Source organism: Chiloscyllium plagiosum, chromosome 9 (assembly GCF_004010195.1).
Source record: "Chiloscyllium plagiosum isolate BGI_BamShark_2017 chromosome 9, ASM401019v2, whole genome shotgun sequence".
Lineage (NCBI taxonomy): Eukaryota > Metazoa > Chordata > Chondrichthyes > Orectolobiformes > Hemiscylliidae > Chiloscyllium > Chiloscyllium plagiosum.
In genome coordinates, this window is record NC_057718.1 from 46,620,857 (window position 1) to 46,642,165 (window position 21,309).

General features: G+C 38.3%; 1 protein-coding gene across 6 annotated transcripts in view; it reads left to right on the top strand.

Annotated features, from left to right (window-relative positions):
- The first annotated feature begins 231 nt into the window (after positions 1 to 231).
- angel2 (angel homolog 2 (Drosophila)) overlaps positions 232 to 21,309 on the top strand; it is a 49,670-nt gene continuing 28,592 nt past the window's right edge. Inside the window, exons 1-4 of one of the 6 annotated variants that reach the window (XM_043695849.1) lie at positions 232 to 403; positions 2,528 to 2,632; positions 5,012 to 5,523; positions 17,041 to 17,294. In XM_043695849.1, the coding sequence (XP_043551784.1) occupies positions 2,568 to 2,632; positions 5,012 to 5,523; positions 17,041 to 17,294 (831 nt within the window). In that variant the 5' untranslated portion in view covers positions 232 to 403; positions 2,528 to 2,567. Of the gene's footprint in view, positions 404 to 830; positions 1,159 to 2,527; positions 2,633 to 5,011; positions 5,524 to 17,040; positions 17,295 to 21,309 lie in introns of those variants that run through there. The other 5 variants (XM_043695850.1, XM_043695847.1, XM_043695848.1 and 2 more) reach the window with 5 other exon arrangements.

The window sequence follows — 21,309 nt, forward strand, 5'->3', positions numbered from 1 at the left end:
CTTATTTAATAATGCAAATCAGAACTCAAATCACGTACATTTGATTGTAATAGTCAGTCGGCATTCGTTTGGAATGTAAAGTACAAATTAATGTAAGTCATTTAGGCACGTTTTTAAAGTGGCTAACATAATTTGCGGAAAAAAAACATGCTAGCGTGAGTATTTGATTTAAAAGAAATATAATGTAATGATGACTAAGCCTGCACGGAAACGAACATAGGGCAAGTTCCTCAGTGATAAGCCCGCCCTTCTAACAGAAGGCACCTTTTCAACAGACCTGGGATTTCTTGGGAATTTAGTATTGGTTAACGTGATACAGGAAAGACTCATTCAAATTTCATCAATCGTGGAACGATCAACATCATTACATTAACATTTATTCAGCCAATATGTACTTGCACGTGTAAGTTAATTTTAAAATGATATCTTCATTTAGATTCTGATTCTTAACTTTAAGTAAGAATCTTCCTGATAATGGTTTGTAAAAATTTCTTTTTGTTTCGATGAATAACGGAATGCGCTGCGATTTGTTTTCCGCTATGTTGAACCTTGTGGTTTGCCGTAGGAATGATCGGTGGATTGGTGTTAATACGTAGGTTGTAGTGTTTAGGAGGGCATCGCCCTATTGCCCGGAAGCGGCTTTGTGGGATTGTTGAACTACAACTCCCAGAAGGCCGCACGCGCGGTCGTTGTGCGACCCCTGGGCGGAGGTGGGAGGCTGAGACCTGGAACCGGCCGCATTTAAATTCTGATTCTTAAGTTTAAAAAAAAATCGCTCTGATAGTGGTTTGTACAAAGGCCTGACCTTTTTTAGTGTTTTGATGTATAACGGAGTGCGCTGCGATTTGCTTTCCGCTTTTTTGAACCTTGAGGTTTACCGTAGGAATGTTTGGTGGAGTAGTGAGCACGCGTAGGTTGTAGTTTTTTAGGATGGCATTGTCCTATAGCCCGAAGCGGTGGTGCGGGATTGTTAAACTACAACTCCCAGAAGGCCTCACGCGCGGTCGTTGTGCGACCCCCGGACGGAGGTGGAAGCTGAGGCCTGGAGCCGGCAGCAGTGGGATCGACCAGGGTTTTAATCAGTATTCTGAATTAGTTAATTAGTCACCATTAATATGGGGTTTGATTCGAATATATTAGTTTCCTGTTGGTGACACCGTAAGTGGTGGTTTATATGTTCTTAAATTTATGATCCTTATTACGCCATTGAATGGTGTCAGCTGTGTTCAGGTGGCAGTGTTGTGGTCTCTGACACACAAGGTTCTCGTTCAAATCCCAAACCCTGGGGGCTTGAGCAAAAAAAAATCAAAGCTGATACACCAATGCAGTGCTGGGGGAGCAGCGGGGATATTCGTGACACTCACGCCCTAAATCAACATTAATGTTTGGGAGAATGTTGTGTTTCCTGTATTATATCAGTGACTGGCTGCACTTCAGAAGATGTTCATTAGTTCCATAGTGGTTTTAAGATTTTCAATGGTAATGGAAAGTACTCTTATCAATTGCAAGTCTTTCATTGCCGGCCTATCACATTAATCCAGTCTTGAAATGTTACAGCAGAGGATCAAATGATCTTTTGAAAAACTAAATGGAAGAGCAAGAATTTTTTTTTTCGCACAAGCGTTGTTCTAGTTCTTGAGGGTCTTGCCTCCTGATCGCTGAGTAGTATCCTCAAGCGACATATATAAACAATTCTTTCAAATGGAAAGAGATGCTTCTCGCCCCTTTTTGGACTATGGTTAATTGCCGAATTGGTTTTACTAGAACCAGCTAACTACTATTCATAGAGTCAGACTAAGATAATGATTTTTGTTAGATCATATCTTTGATGTATTTTTCACTAATAAATGTAGCTTGATTTGAGTTTACTTTCCTAACATTTTGTCTTGGTAAATCTTATTCAGAGTTACATGGTCCTTCCAATAATGGAGGCTAATGAATTTGAAGTGGGATGATGGTATATTTTGATATGCGTTAGTAATTCAGAGGCCCAGGGAATGCTGGTTTAAATCTGGTTAAATGGCAGTTGGTGCATTTTAAATTAATTGAACAGATCTAGAAGTGAAAGCTAGCCTCAGTAAATGGTGACCATAAAATCATCCATTTGATTAGGTGCGTTAGACAATAAAAACTGGTTCCATGTCTGGTTTGGTCGTATGTGACTCCAGAGCTACAACTTTGCGGTTGACTTTTGACTGCTCTCTGAAATGGACTGGAGACAAAAAAAACTGCAGATGCTGCAATCCAAACAGGCCTGCCTGTCTACTCTGAAATGAACTAGCAAGCCACTCTGTATCAAGCAAAAGGGAAAAGTCCAAACAGCACTGCAGGTATACCTGCACTAAATGGACTACAGCAGACCAGAAGGCCACCTGCCCTATTCCTTCCAAAGGGCAATTAAAGTTTGACAATAAATGGCAGTGATACCAATATCCCATGAAAGAATAAATGAAATAAATATTTACTATGACTTGTTTTTTTTTTGTTTTAATTGATTTGTGTATATTGTCTTGTGGGTTTGATTCAGTAGCATCTGGAAGAACAGTTTCTGCTGCAGTTCTTGAAGAATGAATATCAACCGCTTCACACCTTTTGGGTACTCTGCTAGGCTGAATACACAGAATTTAAGAGGGTAGGAACTTGCTTAGTGTTAATATCCACATTAGTATAATCTTTAGAGTGGAAAGGCCTTACAAATTAGCATAAACGGTGGCACTTTATGGTGCCTGCCATTATGTTTTTCTTCCTCTTGCTAGTCATCTTAGAGTCATAGAGATGTACAGCATGGAAACAGACCCTTCATGGTCCAACCCGTCCATGCCAACCAGATATTCCAACCCAATCTAGTCCCACCTTCCAGCACCCAGCCCATATCCCTCTGAAATTGTTGAGCTAACGGGGTGCAGCTAACCCTGAGTGTTTCTGGGCAGTGAGTGACAGTAAACTAATGTGAGGCTGAGATATCATTGATACACTTTAGCTTAAGTGCTTAAAATCAAAGAGAATGGGAATCCCAGCTAATATTTCTTTCTCAATACAATTTTGGACAATGTAATTTTTCCTCCCATGCAGTTTGGTGTGGACAGCATACCAATCCTTTATTAAACTAATACACAGAAAAGGGTGAAATTACAAAAGTAATCTGATTATGCAATTAGAATGACTGGTTAATACAACATACATATTATGTGGTTTTCACTAATCCATATTTGTTTTTTTTTTGTTTATTTTATACTATAAGCAAGTGCTCCCTATTTAAACATAGATATAGAATGTAGAAATAAGAACAAAACAATGACTCAGCACGTCCGATAGCATTTGTGGATTGAGAACCTGTTAATATTTTGGCTGAATATTGCTTTACCAGTATGGTAGATTTTGATTATGTTCATCAATTTCAAGTTATATATTGGTATTATATAAATAATATACTAGTTGAAACATCTTTTAATCTCAGTTACATTTTAGCTGTGTCGACGTGATAAAAATACAGAATTTCCTACAGAATTTAACATCTATCTGGCCAGTTTAAACGACTAAATTAGTAGTCTGCCCTGCTAGTAACATGAGATCCTTGTCAAAATGAAAGTTAAATGGCCTGAGTTTAGTAGACTCTGCTAAACTGAGTTACATGATAGCTAAAAATAACTTGGATTTTGAGAAGTGTATTATACATCCCTGGGCATTTTTAAGGCTTTAACATTGTTAAAGAAAGCACTTGCATTTACACAGTCCTTTCTACAGCCTCAAAATATCCCACAGTACTTTGGGATCGATCAAGTACTCTTGAAATTAAGTCACTGTTTAGGGTGTAAGAAATGTAGTGACAGTCAGTTGCACACATCAAGATCTCACACACAGCAGTATGATAAACAGATTTTATTTTTAAGTTTTAATTGTTTAGAAGCACATGCTAAGATTGGATTAAAGCAAAGCCTCAGATTTGATCATGACTTGCAATATATTTTTCTTCAAATCAATTATTTTTGGTTGTGCAGTAAGCTCCACGCATATTGCGTTTTCATGTTTGCATGTTCACTCTGTAAACCTCTTACAAAGGTCATAAATGAGTTCTGTGAATAGCATAGGCATCAGAGTTCTTTCCTTTGAGGTATAGGCAGTATTGGGGTGGTAAATTTCATATCCTCCCATGTCTTAAATAAACACCAATTTAATTTAAGGAGTGTAGATAATCACCCAACACTTACATTGCGGTTTTCAAAAGGGATAAAAATTGACAAAATTTCATTTAAATTAGCTGCTTGGAGAAATGTCAAACCTGTAAAGATGTAGACAGATTTGCACTAACTTCTTACTTATGTTGAGCCTGCCACCAGCAGTAAGAAGAGGATTTTTAAAAGATTTTTGAGGAGAATTTATGGCACAAAAAGGGCAAGAAAACACTATTCTATCCATTAGTGTTGCCCCTATCTTTGCTACCATGCTCAGACGTCCACAATGCATGCTCCAGGAAAAGATAAGAATAATTTGTGGTACTTTTGGAAAGAAGTGAGGCATATCAATTCCAGTGCTGTAATGCAAACATACATTGGCAGCACCATATTTTAATTTGATTCCCTGCATATGGAGTTTTTTTTTGCAGTCCCCCATCCTTTCATAACGTTTATATTTTCTTTAATTACATCTTCAAGATCAATGTATGCCCTCTAATTTGATATTTCCTTCATTCCTGCACTGATTAAAGTATCAAGTTTTGAAGGTAAATTTAGAAATTAGATCTTCAAAATTGATTTATACTGCACACTGCCCTACAAATTCTTATAATAATTAAATAGATTAACCATTAATACAATGATATAAAGGCCTCTGGATGTATTTAAACATTACAGTATTTATCTATTTGAAAGTTGACTAACTTTGTTATAACTTATTAATTTTAGAAGTATGATAAAATCCATTAATGTGTTTTAATAAGGTATTGCACCTAGTATAAGTTATGTTGTTTATTAGTTTTTCATGAAACATTAAGGGGGTAATTTGTGTTTTCCAGGCACCACATGCTTACTCATCATCTACAGAGCTTTGGCAGGAGTTGCATTGCCCGCTCAGAGATCCCGCATTGGTTCCATAGGACCTCGTTCTTTCCCTGTCCTCGGTGGCCATCCAGTTTTGCTCCTGAAACTTTAAGCCTGCATGGTTTTGGAAATTACTTCCCATTCCACTGGAGACCACCTTTTCATTGGAGACCACTTTGTCATAGTAACCCACTGGTCACCTTTCACAGTGATTCATGGACAGGAGGCAGATCTTTACACCAAGGCTTGAGTTCTTACTCAATAAATCAATCACCTGGTTGTTCCATGGAGCTAGTTGACAGTCAACCTCAAACTAAACGAAGAAAGTATTCCCAACCAAATCAGGAAGAACGGAGCCCTACAGAATCAGAAAATGGAAGTCGTGCAACTTACAAAAATACTGGCTGTGTTACTTTTCCTGGAAATGAATTGGAAAATTCATATGTCTCCAACGTGATTGAAGATCAAGAAACTCAGTGCACAAAAGGTAATACTGTTTATAAAGTTTAATCCAGAGAATTAGATTTGATTTAAATTATGAAGGCAAGTAATAAATTATAGCATCTATAAAGGTAATCGTAATTCCATTTGAAGTATATTTGCCTGTTATAGCAAAAGAGTTTCATTGTCCCGTGGTCTACAATAGAAGCTGGTGTGACCAATTAAAATAACTTGGTAAGTTACTATCCCCTTTTTGGATTGGGGGTTTTCTCTGCATATCAACACAGCAAGGATGCCAAATAATTATTTGTACATAACACACTTACTCAGAACACAAATAGAATCTTATACTCAATAAGATTTATACTCCAGTGACCACGTGTTTGGGGTTGCCTGGGCTTGTATGCAGGTCAGATTGAGGGAATGATCAGTTCCATTCCTCTGGTCTCCAAGTAGTGATCAGCCTATTTAATCCTGAGCCAGTGAGTTATCATATTGGACCATAATTCCTTATACCTGGCTCTGTGCTTTCCACAATACGATCATAGGTCAAACCTGTCTTCTTGAGACTTAGCAATCAGCCACTTACCAGATTGGCGTAGCGATTGGCTATACATCTATTGATCTTACATAACTAGTTCCCTGTTTTCAACCATCACTCTAACAAAACAATAATCTTATCTCTACCAACTTCTCAGTTTCAAAACAATCAGCCTGTATAGTGCACTCGTTACAAATTTAACAACAATTTTAATCATATCAAGTCAATAATGAACCTTGTCTAGAGCACTGTCTTGCAGGTGTTTGTCCATTCAGGTACTTTAACAATAGCACAATTACACCATGTTAATCGTGTTACAGGCTTGGAATCAAGATAGTCAGACCATGGGATTTAAAGATCACTTAAACTTTGATCACAGCAAACAAGCATCATGGGAATCATTACAAGTTAATGTGATCAGTTGAACTTGATATTCAAGATTTAACATGTTCTCTCCCCCATGCCTTAAAAAATGAAGCTCTCTTCATACTTTTATTTCTTTGTTTAAGTTGCATGTTATTTGTGTACATCACTTTCTCCTTCACGTGTCAAAACATGCACAGGGGCAATAGAAAAAGGGGGGAATCACTTACACAGGGCACAGATCTATTTCCAAAAACTCCACCTGATAGTTATTTTTTGATTTCGAGGGACACATTTTAGTTTTTGAGACTATTTTTTAAGTCTTATTAACTCCTTTATTAGGTGACACAGCCACATAATAATGTTACTTGCTGTCTATGTGTTGATGGTATGATGCATTTGAATTCTCAGAGAAGCAGAATTAGAAGAGTTCATCAATATCATCAATAATTATCAATCCTCCGTTAAGTGTGAAGCCATAGCATGCAGGAGGAAGGCATTGTTTTACTAGAGTTAAATTCATGCAGATATGTTAGCAACAAATTATTTTTGCAGAGTGACTGACATACACTTCTACACACAAAAAGCCATCACCGTAAACATTGCAGATTGGTGAAATCGCAGCAAATGCATTTCTATCATATGCTTAGATGGAGGAAATTTCTGCTCATTCATTATTGGATGTTGGACTAGCAGTGTGACAAATAGAAACATTGGGAGGTTCCAGGAGAGGTCGCAGTGAGTTGGAGTTGATTGTCATCTGTATGTGTGGAGCCTGATGTTTATTCAGTCTATATCACCAGTTGGCAGCATGTGAATAAGAAAGCACGTTGCCCTGTGATAGATCATTCAGGGACTCCAAAAATAATGACAGAGAATTGAGAAGAGAAGCTTTTGCATGTTATTCTCTAGCTATAGTTTGAAAGATGAGAACAGAATCTAGCAAAGGCGGTTCCACCTAGCTGAACAATAGAGTTGGAGAATACTGTGGTTCACTGTATCACAAGGATAAGGCGGGATAGTTTACCATGGTCATAATTACAAATGTGTAATTTGTGCTTTGATAAAGACCATTTCAGTAACAAGGTCATTGCTAATGATTATTGATTATCATTAAAAGATTTCTTGTGCTTGAAGTGACAACATAACTTCCTGTGCAAGTTAATTTATATCTACCATACAGATGCAATAGCTTTCTAACAGTTGATGCATTCCAACCATGAGGCAGATATTCTCATTGCACTATGTATAGGGTATAAACAGGCAGGGAAAGAGTTAAGTTCTGGGTTTTGTGAAACAAGATGTTCAGCTGAGCATGACTCAGGTCAGATAAGAATGGGGTGCTGGAGGCAAGGGTAATGGGTTAAAAAAGTGGAAAAGCATTCATTGTGTAGAGCCACTTAACAAGATGAGGGAGCATTCAGTCTGTCACATCAGTTAACAAGGTGAAAAGTATTCATTATGTGAAGCCAGTTATTCATTGTGTAACAACAGATGGCTTAATCTTTCGATTGATATTCGTTGATTGTAATGGTCACCCAATTAATATGTATGTTGCCTTATCTGGATGCTCCTCCCTGTAAAATGACTATGTACTTCATTGAGAAACTGCTGTTCCAGAGAAGACCGTAAACTCATGCCCCTGTGCACATGGGCGATCGTTCTCTCTTCCCTCAAGGGCCCGGAATAAAAATACAGGAGGTAAAACTATACTGTGTCTCTGAGCATTTTGCTTTGACTGGGGGGTGGCAGGGCGTGGAGGGGGAACGGGACAACAAAATGCTAATGGGAAAGATGCAGCAATTTAGATAGTGAGCTTTGATGTAGGCATTTAATCTTGCCTGAAGTTGCTGAACTATTTACACATAATTAACAGAATAGCACTAACCTCACCAGTAATTTCATCATTACCTGGCTTACTCTATCTGCCAATACATTTTTGAAGTAAATGTTTCTTGACTGCCATGATAACTATGAAGATTCATTCCTGTTAACAAATGTTTTTGTCCTCTTGGTTGTTGAGATTCAGTAATCTTACGAGTTTATAGTATTCAGATTCTGAGCAGAATCATTTTTTTTTCTTTTTCCCCCTGCTTCCCAATCTCAAACTATGAGAGAAAATCTGACTCACAAAACATGGTGACCCAGACCACACCTTTTCAGTTGGTATATTTATGGCAAGTGAACTTGTAGTGTCTTTCTGAAAACTCCCATCTTCGGGCTAAACAAAGTTGCACCCCAAAAATGTGCTTTTGCTTAATGTTTATAAAATTCTGGCAAGGTTGTGAGAGCACTTTTTCAACTAACTGACCAACGAGTCACCAAAATTATAGTTACAAATCTTTAATTGTGCAATTGCTACTGAAAAAACTTCTGTGAACAGTATTTGTAAGTGAAGACTAAGAAATCAGATTGAATAGCTGTCAAAGTTGATTTGGCTACCAGTCCCTAGATCAATTACTTTGGTGAGTTTTGAGAAGGTTTGTATCTCAGTTGAGGTTCTGGATGTAGGTTTGCTCACTGGGCTGGAAGGTTCATCTTCAGATGTTTCGTCACCATACTAGGTAACATCCTCAGTGAGCCTCTGGACTAAGCACTGTGGATGTTTCCTGCTTTCTGTTTACATGTTTGGGTTTCTTTGGGTTGGTGATGTCATTTCCTGTGCTGGTCATTTTGTGTTCTTTTTCTCAGGGAGTTGTAATTGGAGTCCAAGTCAATGTGTTTGTTGGTAGAGTTCTGGTTGGAAGGCCATTCTCTCTCACTAGTATCCTTACATACAGATAAGGAAGGACACCATTTTAACTGAGACAACACATCCATCCTAGGACAAGCCAAACAGAGACATGCACGTGAATTCCTGGAATCATGGCATTCCAACCGGAAGTTATTCAACAAACACATTGACTTGGATTCCATTTACCATCCCCTGAGAAAAAGAACAGGAAATTACATCACCATTGGAAATGGCATCACCAACCCAAAAAAACCCAGACAAATAAATAGAAAGCAGGAACATCAGCAGTGCTTCGTCCAGAGGCTCACTGATGATGTTACCTAGTATGGTGACAAAATGTCTGAAAATGAACCTTCCAGCTCAGCGAGCAAACCTACACCCAGGTTACTTTGGTGTGGGTTATAGTGTCCATTTTGAATGTAGTTCAAAATAAATTTCGTTTCTTAAGGGGTTGGAGTACCTAAATGTATTGGGCTTCGTGACATAATGTGAGTAAAGGAACCCAAGTTGTTGTTTGGGTGGATATGTTTGCCCTCCTTTCCATTCTCTCTGCTGCTGTATGCCATTGGGTGCAACTGCTTCTGTAATAAGGATGCTGTGCTTTGCCAACTTTGCCTTTGAGGTCTTCAAAAATGTCTTATAACTATCAAAAGTACAAGTACCTTTGAAGGAAACCACAGTGTTCAGTTAAGTATAACAATACTATGCAGTTCAGTAATGCCACATATACTTAGCCGTTGCGTCTCCAATGCATGTACCATCACTTGCTGCAGTGTACTAACATGCCTGCATCTAATTTTGATTTTGAGCATTTTAATGTAATGTCAAGAAATATGGAAAAGGGCTTAGCTAAATGTTTGCGATTGTGTATGGCTCAGTTAACAAACATGTTGGTAACATGATGTGAGAGTCTTAACCTGCAACCTAGGTTGTCTATCTTTTTGGATTTCTATTTGGGTACCCCATGGTTAGTGGAGTGAATAGTGGGCCTCCATTATTGACTCAGGACCTGGGACTTTGCTTGTGATGTGATGATAGTCATTAATCTAGGTATGATTTACCAGGTTTATTTAGGAATGGCACTTGGTTTTCTGTGAGCAGTTCATACATCAATTGTTATGCCATTTGGGGAGGTACGTATAAGGAATCCCTCAGAACTTTTAAGTTGTACCTAGTTATACATTTAATGGAATGATGTTATGTGTGCGCTACAAGTGTCCAGAAAGGATGATATCAAGTCTTGGTGTTGCTTAGACATTTTATGCCTTTTAAATTTAGAGCTTTTAACAAAGTAATCCAACAATAGTTCACAATGCACAATGCAAATAAACACCAGATAGGGTTTGGACATTTTAAGAACTATGATTGAAAAGAGAGATTTTGTAATGGCTTTAAAGACAGACTGTGATGTGAATGCATTCCAAGAACAGGACCAGTTCTTCTGAAGGCTACAGTGTTAGGTTCTTTTCTCAAGGTTTCACACACGAGATGCAATTCCCACACACCAACTTATGCAAACAGTTAAAAGTTATTAAAGCTTGTACAGGCTAGATGACCTCTTTGACCCTCTTTGCAGGCATGCAAACTCGAGTCAAAGAGAGACCCCGAACAAAGAACACATCCTTTTATACAGGTCAGTTGGCAATGCTTTCAGATACTCTGGCCACTCCCCCATAGTCACATGCCACTCAAAACAACTCCCAGCCACTCCCTCACAGTCACACATTACCCCAAGTACATTGGTTAGATGAGATCATTTTTGGAGATAATGTAAATATAAATGCCCTTATCTTGGAAAATCATTATGCAGATGATTTCCTGACTCTGTTTCCCCAAGACAATGCAGGCACGACACAACTAGCTTTGGGGGATGGCTATGAAGGCATTTCTGAATGGAAGGCACTGAATGATAGTTTAATTTGATAATAGTAAGGGAGTAGTGGCAAATTTCTGTCTAAATTGAATGGGAGTCATCCACATTCCTGCATGAATGTCATCCCCACACACTTTCAGAATGTTCAGTCAGTGCAGTTTAACCCTTTGATATTACATTAATGTCCAGAGAGATATTACAAGTTAATCTTTTAACATAACATTCCACCCTTTTGTCATTCCATGATAACCACCTCGATGACACTACCAGCTTTCATAAGACTCTGACAGCCAGTATTTAAGCAAGTTATTGATATACAACATGCAATCTTTATAACAACAAAAATTACTCACCCATGCAGTAAATAGAACTTGGAGAATCCTCCCACGTGGAAAAAAAGTTCACCAATAAAGTTCTTAATCCACAGTCCATAGTGACCAGTCCGTCCCCTTCGAGTCGAGTGGCAATGAGCCAGTTATCCAAAACTTTCTTCAGTAAAGTCCACCCTGAAAACAAAATTCAGTCTATCTTTGCCCACCACTCCTTAATTCTTGGTAAAGGGCAGTTAAATGGTGAACAAAACTAATGGACTTCCATCATTGCAGAGATGCTTCACATGGAGGATACTTCAGATGGAGTGTGAAATGCAGCAGCTGCAACTGCAGCAACAGCCTGGGTGAATGCATCATTCTTTCGCTGCGTCTGCTCCCACTCTGCTGTTAAGTGTAACAAAGCCAACTGGCTGTTGTGATGTTAGCTTCATCAGTGAACCGTCATATTCCTTAAATGATTGAAAGACAAGGTAAAGCTCATGTGCTTTAATGTCCATAGGAAGGCCACTGACAAAAAGCGTACAGACCGCCTCTTCACCATCGTTAGTTTCTTCACTTTTCATGCTCATGATGGTGGAGCTGATTGGATCAGGTTGTGGAGGGGAGGGTGGTAGTCTGAAGGTGTGCTTTACCAGTGAATGGAGAAACTCTAGAGACGATGTTAGCTACTGAAAGTATCTTTGCATTTCCTCTCTCATTCCTTCCTTTCCAAGGTGGTTATCAGTGTGATAACAGTCACACGTTTAACTACACTCAATTATGTCTGCCTATTCCAACATTCTCAGTTGTCTTGAAGTTTGTTACTCGTTCACTATTTATGACATTATCAAGTTTTATACAATCCATAGACTTCAAAATTTTACTGCTTAAACAATTCAGTCATTTATAAACAACAGTCAATGATCCTAAAATCAAGCTTTCGGATATCCCATTCAGGTTATTCAAATTTTTTTTCTTTTTAACAAATTAATACTTGGCTAATGTGAAAGCTGTCAGGAAAAGTAGTTCAATAAGCTAGAATAGCAAGAAAACAACAAAATGTTTCCTGTGCTTAAGCCATTTAAGAGGCAGTTTCAGTTCAGTTTTAAATCTCAACTATTCATGGGAAACAAGTGCAGAATATATTAAGATATGTTCTCCAAATAAAACTTTCCAAATAAAATAGTCAGAATTACAGTGGCAACTCTAGTAGAGATTAATATTCTTTGAATTTACAATATGAAGGGGGCCAATGAAGTCTTAACAATAATAGAAAGAACTTAAACAGCTCAGCTTAAGTTCTAATATTCTCTAAAATCTTAGCAAAACATCAAAATTAAAATGCCGTCTTCTTTTTGTGAACATTCTGCATTTTAAAAATAAGCAAAGATAATTTAATACAATAATCTCATCTGGCTAAGGCATGACCACTGACACAATTGTTTTTTAAACAGGCATTCTAGAATTTCAGACAAATCAGGGGCTCAAAGACCTCAATCAATTTATTTTAAGGTTTCAAGTTTGATCATTTAAAAAGGACATAATATTGTACAATTTTATTTAAAAACAAAATCTGCCCTGTTATATAGCCCACATGACACACTGAATTGAGATTCTGATTCAAACAAGGCTAAACAGTCAATTAAAAGGATTTTCTAAACCAGGATTTTAACAAACCAAAATATTTAAATATCAAACACTTCCAGTATGCCATAATTTATATTGAAACTTCCTTTTTTCAACCCAAGTGCTAGTACAACCTTAATTTCAGTGTTTCTCTTTTTTTTCCATTCTCTCAATGAAATTACACTTTTATAAAAAGAGAAATCCCTTGCAGTTGACCACATGGCACCGCAGTCCAAGCTCTCTTCCCCCCCAGAACAAAGACACATCGAGTTGAGTCCACAGCTCAGAAACTGAGACTCTCACAACAAAAGCCTGGACAAAGCTTCCCGTCAGTTAACGCACTTCATTGTCAGGATCCGAGCAGACCGGCTCCACTTTCTCCCACATTTGCCAGTGACACATGCTGTCCTAACAGTACTTCTCAGGGGAGGTATGGGGGATAAAGGCAATAACTCTAAGAAAGGGGGTGTGTGGAGAATAAAGGCGATAACTTCAAGACGTACCAGATTCTAACAATTTTTATTCCTGCTCTGGAGCCTCAAACCTCATGTTTGTAGAGGACTTTAAACTCCTTTTTTCCCTTGAGGACTTAATCCCTTTCTCACTTTACTTTTCATGGGGACTCGAACCCCATTTTTAGTCTTTATGTCAGGAGACTCTAACCCCAATCACAACCCAGGTTTGTGCAAAGCAACTTTGTGTGCAAGCGTGTGAGTGACCTCAAAGATTCCGTCACTACCAAGTCCCAGCAGACGAGGGGTCGATTGAGTATTAAATTTAGAGAGAGAGATCAAGGTGAAGCTTATCTTGTGGGCGCATCCATCTTACGCAACCAATACTCCGATGAACGATTATTCAATCTACCTGGAAGCTCCGTGTATGTTGGAATCCCACCACTGCCACCATATGTTAGGTTCTTTTCCCGAGGTTTTACACACGAGATGCAATTTGCACACACCAACTTCTGCAAACAGTTAAAAATTTATTAAAGCCTGAACACGCTGTGTGACCCTTTAACCCTCTTTGCAGGCATGCAAAGTCGAGTCAAAGAGAGATCCTGAACAAAGAAAACACATCACCTTTATACAAATCAGTTGGCAATGCTTACAGATACTCTGGCCACTCCCTCACAGTCACATGTTGCCCCAAGTACATTGGTAAAATGAGATCATCCTTGGAGATAACGCAAATATAAATGCCCTAATCTTGGGGAATTGTTATGCAGACGATTTCCTGACTCAGTGATCCCCCAAGACAATGCAGGTGTGACATACCTAGCTTTGGGGATGGCTATGATGGCATTTCTGAATGGAAGGCACTGAATGATAATAGTAGGGGAGTAGTGGCAAATGTCTGTCTAAATGGAGTGGGAGTCATCCACATTGCTGCATGAATGTTGTCCCCGCACACTTTCAGAATGTTCAGTCAGTGTAGTTTTAACCCTTTAATATTACATTCATGTCCAGAGAGAGATATTCCCATTTAATCTTTTAACATTACAGTAATACCCACCAACAGGATCAAGAGATGGAGGAGGACTTAATGACTTAAATATTGGAATCAAATCGATTAAATATTTGAACGTTGTAGAGATGGAGGAGTGTAAGGAGTTCAGGTTTCATAAAGGCCATTGAGGGCATTTTGAGTTTTTTTTTAAATGAGGACCTGGATTTTTGTTGAGTTGGGTCAACTTCAGAGACTTTTACAAACGGTGGATAGGACGGATTCTGAGATTCCCATCTTCATTTCAATTTCGGATAGCTTGCCTGTACACTGCGCCCACAAACTGGCTGCTTCCATTGCAGGGGTAAGCACCTTGGGCATTATATGCACTCCCACAATTTTATTGGACACTAGGCAGTTTCTATAGGATATGATGTTCATGACCTGTGAACCAATTCTGGATTCAGAAACCTATTAATAAGTAAGAGTAAAACGTCTTACACTACCCCTTGAAATGTTGTATGTCTTCTTACATACTCGTGTGCCACCCCCACCCCTAGCTGCAGCCCAATGCTCCATGCCCATTCAATTAGTATGCTTTATTTACTGAAAGGTAGCCATATAACAATAGTGACAAGTGTTTAAAATACCTAGTGAAATGAAAAGTGTCTGGAGTTGCGCTATTGCTCTTACAATCCTATAAAACCAGACACAGCTATTCACAGTATCAGTAACAGAAGCTTTACTCTTTCTCATACTGCTTATTTTTGTCCAAATAAGCCCACATATTGAAACATTATATCTAAGGAAGAAAAATTTACTTTCACTGCATGAAGATGTCAGTCATCAAAGCTAACGCTGTCATTTTAAATTGTGCAAATAGACCGTTGCTGAGCTGATTATGCTAGTGGTTCTTGGAACTCTGCCAAGCATTCACGACAAGGCTATTTGGCAACTGCATTAATAAAAACAGATGGCCAGATATCTCGTTCGTGAAGTGGCCTCATAATTTTCAAAAGAATTACTCCTTTTTTGAAATGGTTAATCACTTTCAAAGAATTCAACAAGACTTAACTTTGAGAATCAGTAACGTGTATGACATTTTTACCTTGACCTTCACCACTACCTCTCTTGGGTCCTCCGTTATTTGTGGATTATCATGCTGCTTATTTGATATTCAGCACTGGATGAGCAAAAAATGAAAGTATCATAAAGAATGAAGCTACTGTTTTTGGCCCCACTGCAAACCTTGTTCCTTGGATACCAACTCAATTTCTATCCCTGGCAACAATCTGAGATTGTTTGTTCACAGTTTTGGTTTTGTATTTGACCCCAAAATGACATTGCAATCACAGGTTTGCATCATTATTACGGCACCTATTTCCCCCTCCATAACATTGTATAATTTTGCTTCTGTCTTATCTCACCTGCTTGTGAAACCATCAATATATATTATTCCAAAACACCCAAGGATTGTCTCCCACATTCTATCCTGTGTAAACTTAAGTTTATTCAAATTCTGCTGTCTTTGTAATAATTCAGACTAGGATCCATTCACCAGTGATCCCATTGCTCACTTTTTAAAAACATTTGATCATGAAACAATATTGTTACTGGCTAGGGCAGCACTAACTGCCATCCCCTAATTGCAATAGCGAAAGTGAAAGTGAGCTGCTTTCTTGAACTACTGCAGTTCTTAGGATGTAAGGTTCTTAGTCCTGTTAGGTAGGGAGTGCGAGTAATTTGGTCTAGTGACAGTGAAAGGACAGTAATTTAATTCAAAATCATGTCAAGCAGTGTCTTGATTTTTATAAGTTTCACTCTTGTTTCCAAATATCTCCATATCTCTTCCGTACCACTATATTTTCCAGCTCCAGTGACCACTGAGGTATCTGTTCTTAGCTAATTCTAGCCTCTTAGACATCCAGGAATTGAACCTTTCCACTATTTGTGGCAATCCCCTTCAGTTTCCTCAGCACAAAGCTTTTGGAATTCCCTACCTTAAACTGCTCCATCTCTTCACCTTCCTTTCTTCTTCAAATTACTCTTCACAATTTATGCTTTGATCAAGCTTTTTGACATCTGATGCCTCCTCATGTAGCTCAGTGTTATATTTTGCTTTATGATATTCCGGTGAATTGTCTTGGCATTTTATTATGTTAAAGTTCAGTGTAACTATGTTATCAGTTATGTGATAATATGATAGTAAACTAACTGTGCCAAGTTATTTCCTTATTTAAGCTGCTGTGGTTCATCCAAACTTAAGCTCCAGGGACTAGAATTCAATGAGATTAATGTTAATTTATTAGGTTTTATATTTACAAGACTTTTTCATTATTTCTCCAGCAATTGCCTTTTTCATCCAAGAGTAGATCTGTTCTCAGGTTAAGAGATGTGTGCATAATGCCCAAGGTGGGTGCATGTTTCTCCTTTCTCTCTCTGTGGGAAATGAGAAGTTGTTGGCTTCCCCTATTTATTGCAACGTGCCTGAAACCACAGTGATATATATTCTTTAAGAATTCATCACTACAAATTGAAGTGTTCTCAACTATGCCGATTAAGGTATCATGTAATAACTAGGATCGCAATGAAACATTGGCATATAACATTGTTGTCTAATTCTAATATAAAATTCTGTGATATCGTTTTTCTCAATTGTAATCTCTTTCCAGTAGGGGCAGTGCATAGGAAATGGGAGGATTTTACTTCATTATACAAGAGCGACCAAGGTACTAGTGAATCAAAAGATGCTTCGAATGGAAAACAGAAGGAAGGTTTTGATTTTTCAGTGATGTCGTACAATATTCTGGCACAGGATTTGTTGGAAGACAATAGTCATTTGTATAAACATTGCAGTCAGTCCTTGTTGCAATGGGGATTCCGATTTCCCAACATCCTTAAGGAACTGAAACAGTTGGATGCAGATGTAAGTAGTTCAATTAAATGCATTCCTATACATCTTCCTAAAGGCTTAATGTATGTGAATTTCATGGTGATGTACCATACAAACCAGAAAATTCCTAAAGCTGATGTCTGCTCAGTCAACAGGAAGGAGGGAAAGCTAATTTGCCTCCATTTCCCAAACCTAAACAAGATTCTTGCTCATTTCTGATCACTCATCCAGACTGAAAAGGTGCAAAAATGTAGCTACAGGTAAGGACAGGGTTGATTGGGCTTTTGAGTACCCCCAGATGATGCAGGAAATTGGAATTTACATTAAAAATAAAAGTTACTCAAGTAGGCAAAGGACACCTGTGAACTTGCCTGTATATCCAAATAAAAGTAACAGATTAAAGGAGACAACAAATAAAGAAAGGAAAAATGGTTGTGAGTAGGATATGTAGACAGAGACACTTGCAGATGTTCTGTAGAGTGCACTGCACTATTGACTGAGAAAGTATTATTTTAACTAACATGCTCAGACATATTCTACACACCGCTGAAACAAGTGGAACTTGAACCTGGCCCTTAGAGCCTGAATATAATAAAACACTGAATTCTGGTTGCTGAAAATGTGAAACAAAAGCAGAAATAGTTTGATAAGCTCAGTAGTCTTATAGTGCCTGTGGAGAACAAACAGAAATAGCGTTAAAATGTCCAGTGACCGTTCTTCAAGACTGGCCTGAAGGCAGAAACACTACCACTGCTCTACAAGAGCCCTGACTGGTAGAATTATGCCCCTTCACATTTATTGACTTCTTATTCTTAAACGTGAATATTTATTTAGGGAAGAGGAGCAGGTGTTATTTGTGCCAGTGTTATAACTTGATTTGGAAACTGTTTAATGAGGACAGAAACATGGGAATCGAGTCCAAGACTAGATCAGGATCATATGGTCTGTTCATCCCTTTTTTTAAATATTATTATCATTTTTCACAAACGGAAAGCAAATGCTTAAAATATTGGGTGAAATGTGTATCTTGCAACAAAAAACAGAAATTGCCAAAGAAACTCAGCAAGTCTGGCAAAATCTGTGGAGAGAAAGCAAAGTTAACATTTTGAGTCCAATGACCCTGAAGATCACTACACCACAAGAACCCTGGCTGGCAGTCTTATCCCCATTCATATTCATTCTGTTCCTATTCTTAAACTTCAATTTTCCTTAAGAGAAGGAGAGCAGATGTAAATTGAGCTGTTACTTGTGCCAGTTGTATAGAGTATTCTCAGTTCTGAAGAAGGGTCAGTAGACCGAAACGTTAACTCTGCTTTCTCTCCACAGTTGTTGCCAGACCTGTTAATTTTCTCCAGCAATTTGTCTTTTGTTTCAGATCTACTCTTTGTTTTATTTTTGTGTAATTTGCAAATTGTTTTCTAGGTGCAAGATGCATGCCAGTTTAAAAGTGAGAGGAGCAAACAGATAAATGGATCAATACTTTAAAAGTTAAAGGTTTAATTGTTCAATGCCTTGTATTTGCACACATAAAAGCAACAAATCAAGTATTAGATGTGTGTAACAAATCTTTCAGTATCGCAGCTTATGTAACGTCAAATGGATATGTCAATATTTTGTTTACAGATGCTTTTATCAGAAATGGAAACTAAATAAATTCGATCCTTTTTTATGAAGACCATAACAGAATGGGGAGCTCATGTATGCCAACTAAGAACTATAGAATGATACATTACGAAATGAGGCTAATTGATTGTCATATCTGCACTAATGCTTTGAAAGAGCTATTCAGTTAGTCCACTTCCCTGCTCTTTTTCCGTACAATTTTTTCAGCTTTAAATGTTGAACCAATTAACTTTTACAATGTATTGTTGAATCTGTTTTTACCATCCTTTCAGGCAGTGCAGTCCAATTCATAAAATCTTTCTTTTTATCTTCTTGTTGTTTGTGGTCTTTTTGCCTGTTATCTTACACCTGTGCCCTCTGGCTGTTGATCCTTCTACCACGGGAAACAGTTTCAACTTATTTACTGTTTTCAAACTCTTTCCTAATTTCAAACAGCTGTATCAAGTCTTAACCTTCTTCTAGGACTTCTTCACGTAATTGAAATCATCCATCCCTTGTACCAAAGTTGTATGTCTCTTGCACTCCTTTTCTAAGACTTGATGTCATTTCTGAATTGTGATGCCCAGAATTTGATACACTGAGGGGCATTTGAATATGGTAATATGCTACAGTAAGACTGAATGCAAAGGGGGCTTGCATCAGATTGTAATGCATCTATCAGTGGGTTTTTAACCAGCCACTGAATTTGCATTCGATTTCCAGATTTCCCAAAGGACACTTGGTGGATTGGAGCAGTTGGGGAGCAAAGGGATTGTCATTGTGGAGTCACAACATGCAGGTCTTTGCCTCACTGTACTGATTTGTCTTTAGATCTAATGCCTATGGGAGGGAAAAAATAACCCTGCTAATGAAATCATAAAGATGTACCTGGAGACTGATAGGAAAAATGCAATTTTACGCATAGCCTATGACTTACCCTCCTCTTAATATCACTTCTCTTCCTGGTAGTCCTGCTAATCAGATGTTCACCATTTGTCCATTCAGTGTGTGCCATTACCTTCTCTTGTAATTTCCTTGTTCCCTCCTTTCAGATAAAGAGAGCACAGAACAAACTAGATAGAGAATCAGTATTGTTTCTCCAGTAATCTCGATATTTCTGTAGGCGAGAAGAAGCCTGAAATTAGCAGTTTTGACAGGCAGGCCAGGAGCTGGCATTCAGAGATGGCGACCTCCCAACTAGTTGATGATAAAATTAAGTAACGGCTACATGGCATACAAAGCTCACCTATGATCACTCTTATGAAATACATTCTTTCACATATTTAACAAAAGAAATTGCTGGAGAAACTGGCAGTGTATGCGGGGAGAAAACAGTCTCAATGTTTCAAGTCTGGTGACTTTTCAGAAGAACAGATCTTGTCAAAGCTCCTGAAATGCAGCTTCAACATACCAACTGTTGGTGCACATCTTGTCATATTGAACTCCTGCTTGTGTTGCAGTGGAAACTGTGACTTTGACCAGTTTGACATGCCAAAAAATTCTAATCAAAGCCCTGAGCCATTGGTGTTGGAATCATCCATGCTTCTTGACAGTGATTCCATGCTTTCTAATAAACATGCGCCAAAAATCTGTGTATATCCTTTCAGTATTCTCCAGTATGCCATCTTTTCACCGATTTCATCTGTGACGGAACATCTACAGATCCTGCCTCTAAGCTACCCGCTAGATTACATACAGTGTCAGTTAAGAGTGAATGACAGGATTTCTTCATTCTCAACTTTCTTTCACTCTCCTAATTTCTACTCCTGCACGATTACCTGGTCAGCTTACGATTCTTATGTATCTGAAAGGAGAAAGGCTTAAAGGCAGCATTTTGATGAGGCAGTTAGGTTGTGACAAAAGCAGATTATCACAATTGCAGCTATTAAATTAGATTAAGTGTGGGTTCCCAGGGGACCTGGGTTGAATGGGACTTCTCTAGTTCCATTTCAGCTGTTCACAGTCCTAGCTGGAAATCAACAACTTTCCAAACCCAGTGTGAATGAAAATCATTGGCATGAGCTCTGACAAATATACCCCTTCGTACCCAAAAGCTGCATTTGTTAAATCTCTGTGACTTTCTGAGAATATTCATGGATGAAGTAGTTATCACCAGAATCTGATCTCTGTTGGAATGCAGTTTCCAAGATAGGAGGAAGTACCCTGAGCTCGAGTACCAACTGACTAGCAACTTCACATCCACGTATATTTCACACAATGCTGGTCACTGATTCTGAACAGAGAGGCCTTGCGAAAACTATTCAAGGCAGTAGTCAGGTCACTGCTGGAAAACTGTGAACAGATTTAGTTCCCTTATCGATGGAAAGATATACTGGCATTGCAGGCAGTCCAGAGACGTTTCACTGGGCTGATCCCACATATGAAGGACTATCTTCTGAGGATAAGGTTATAAGGTTGAGCCTGTACTCACTAGAGTTTAAAAGAA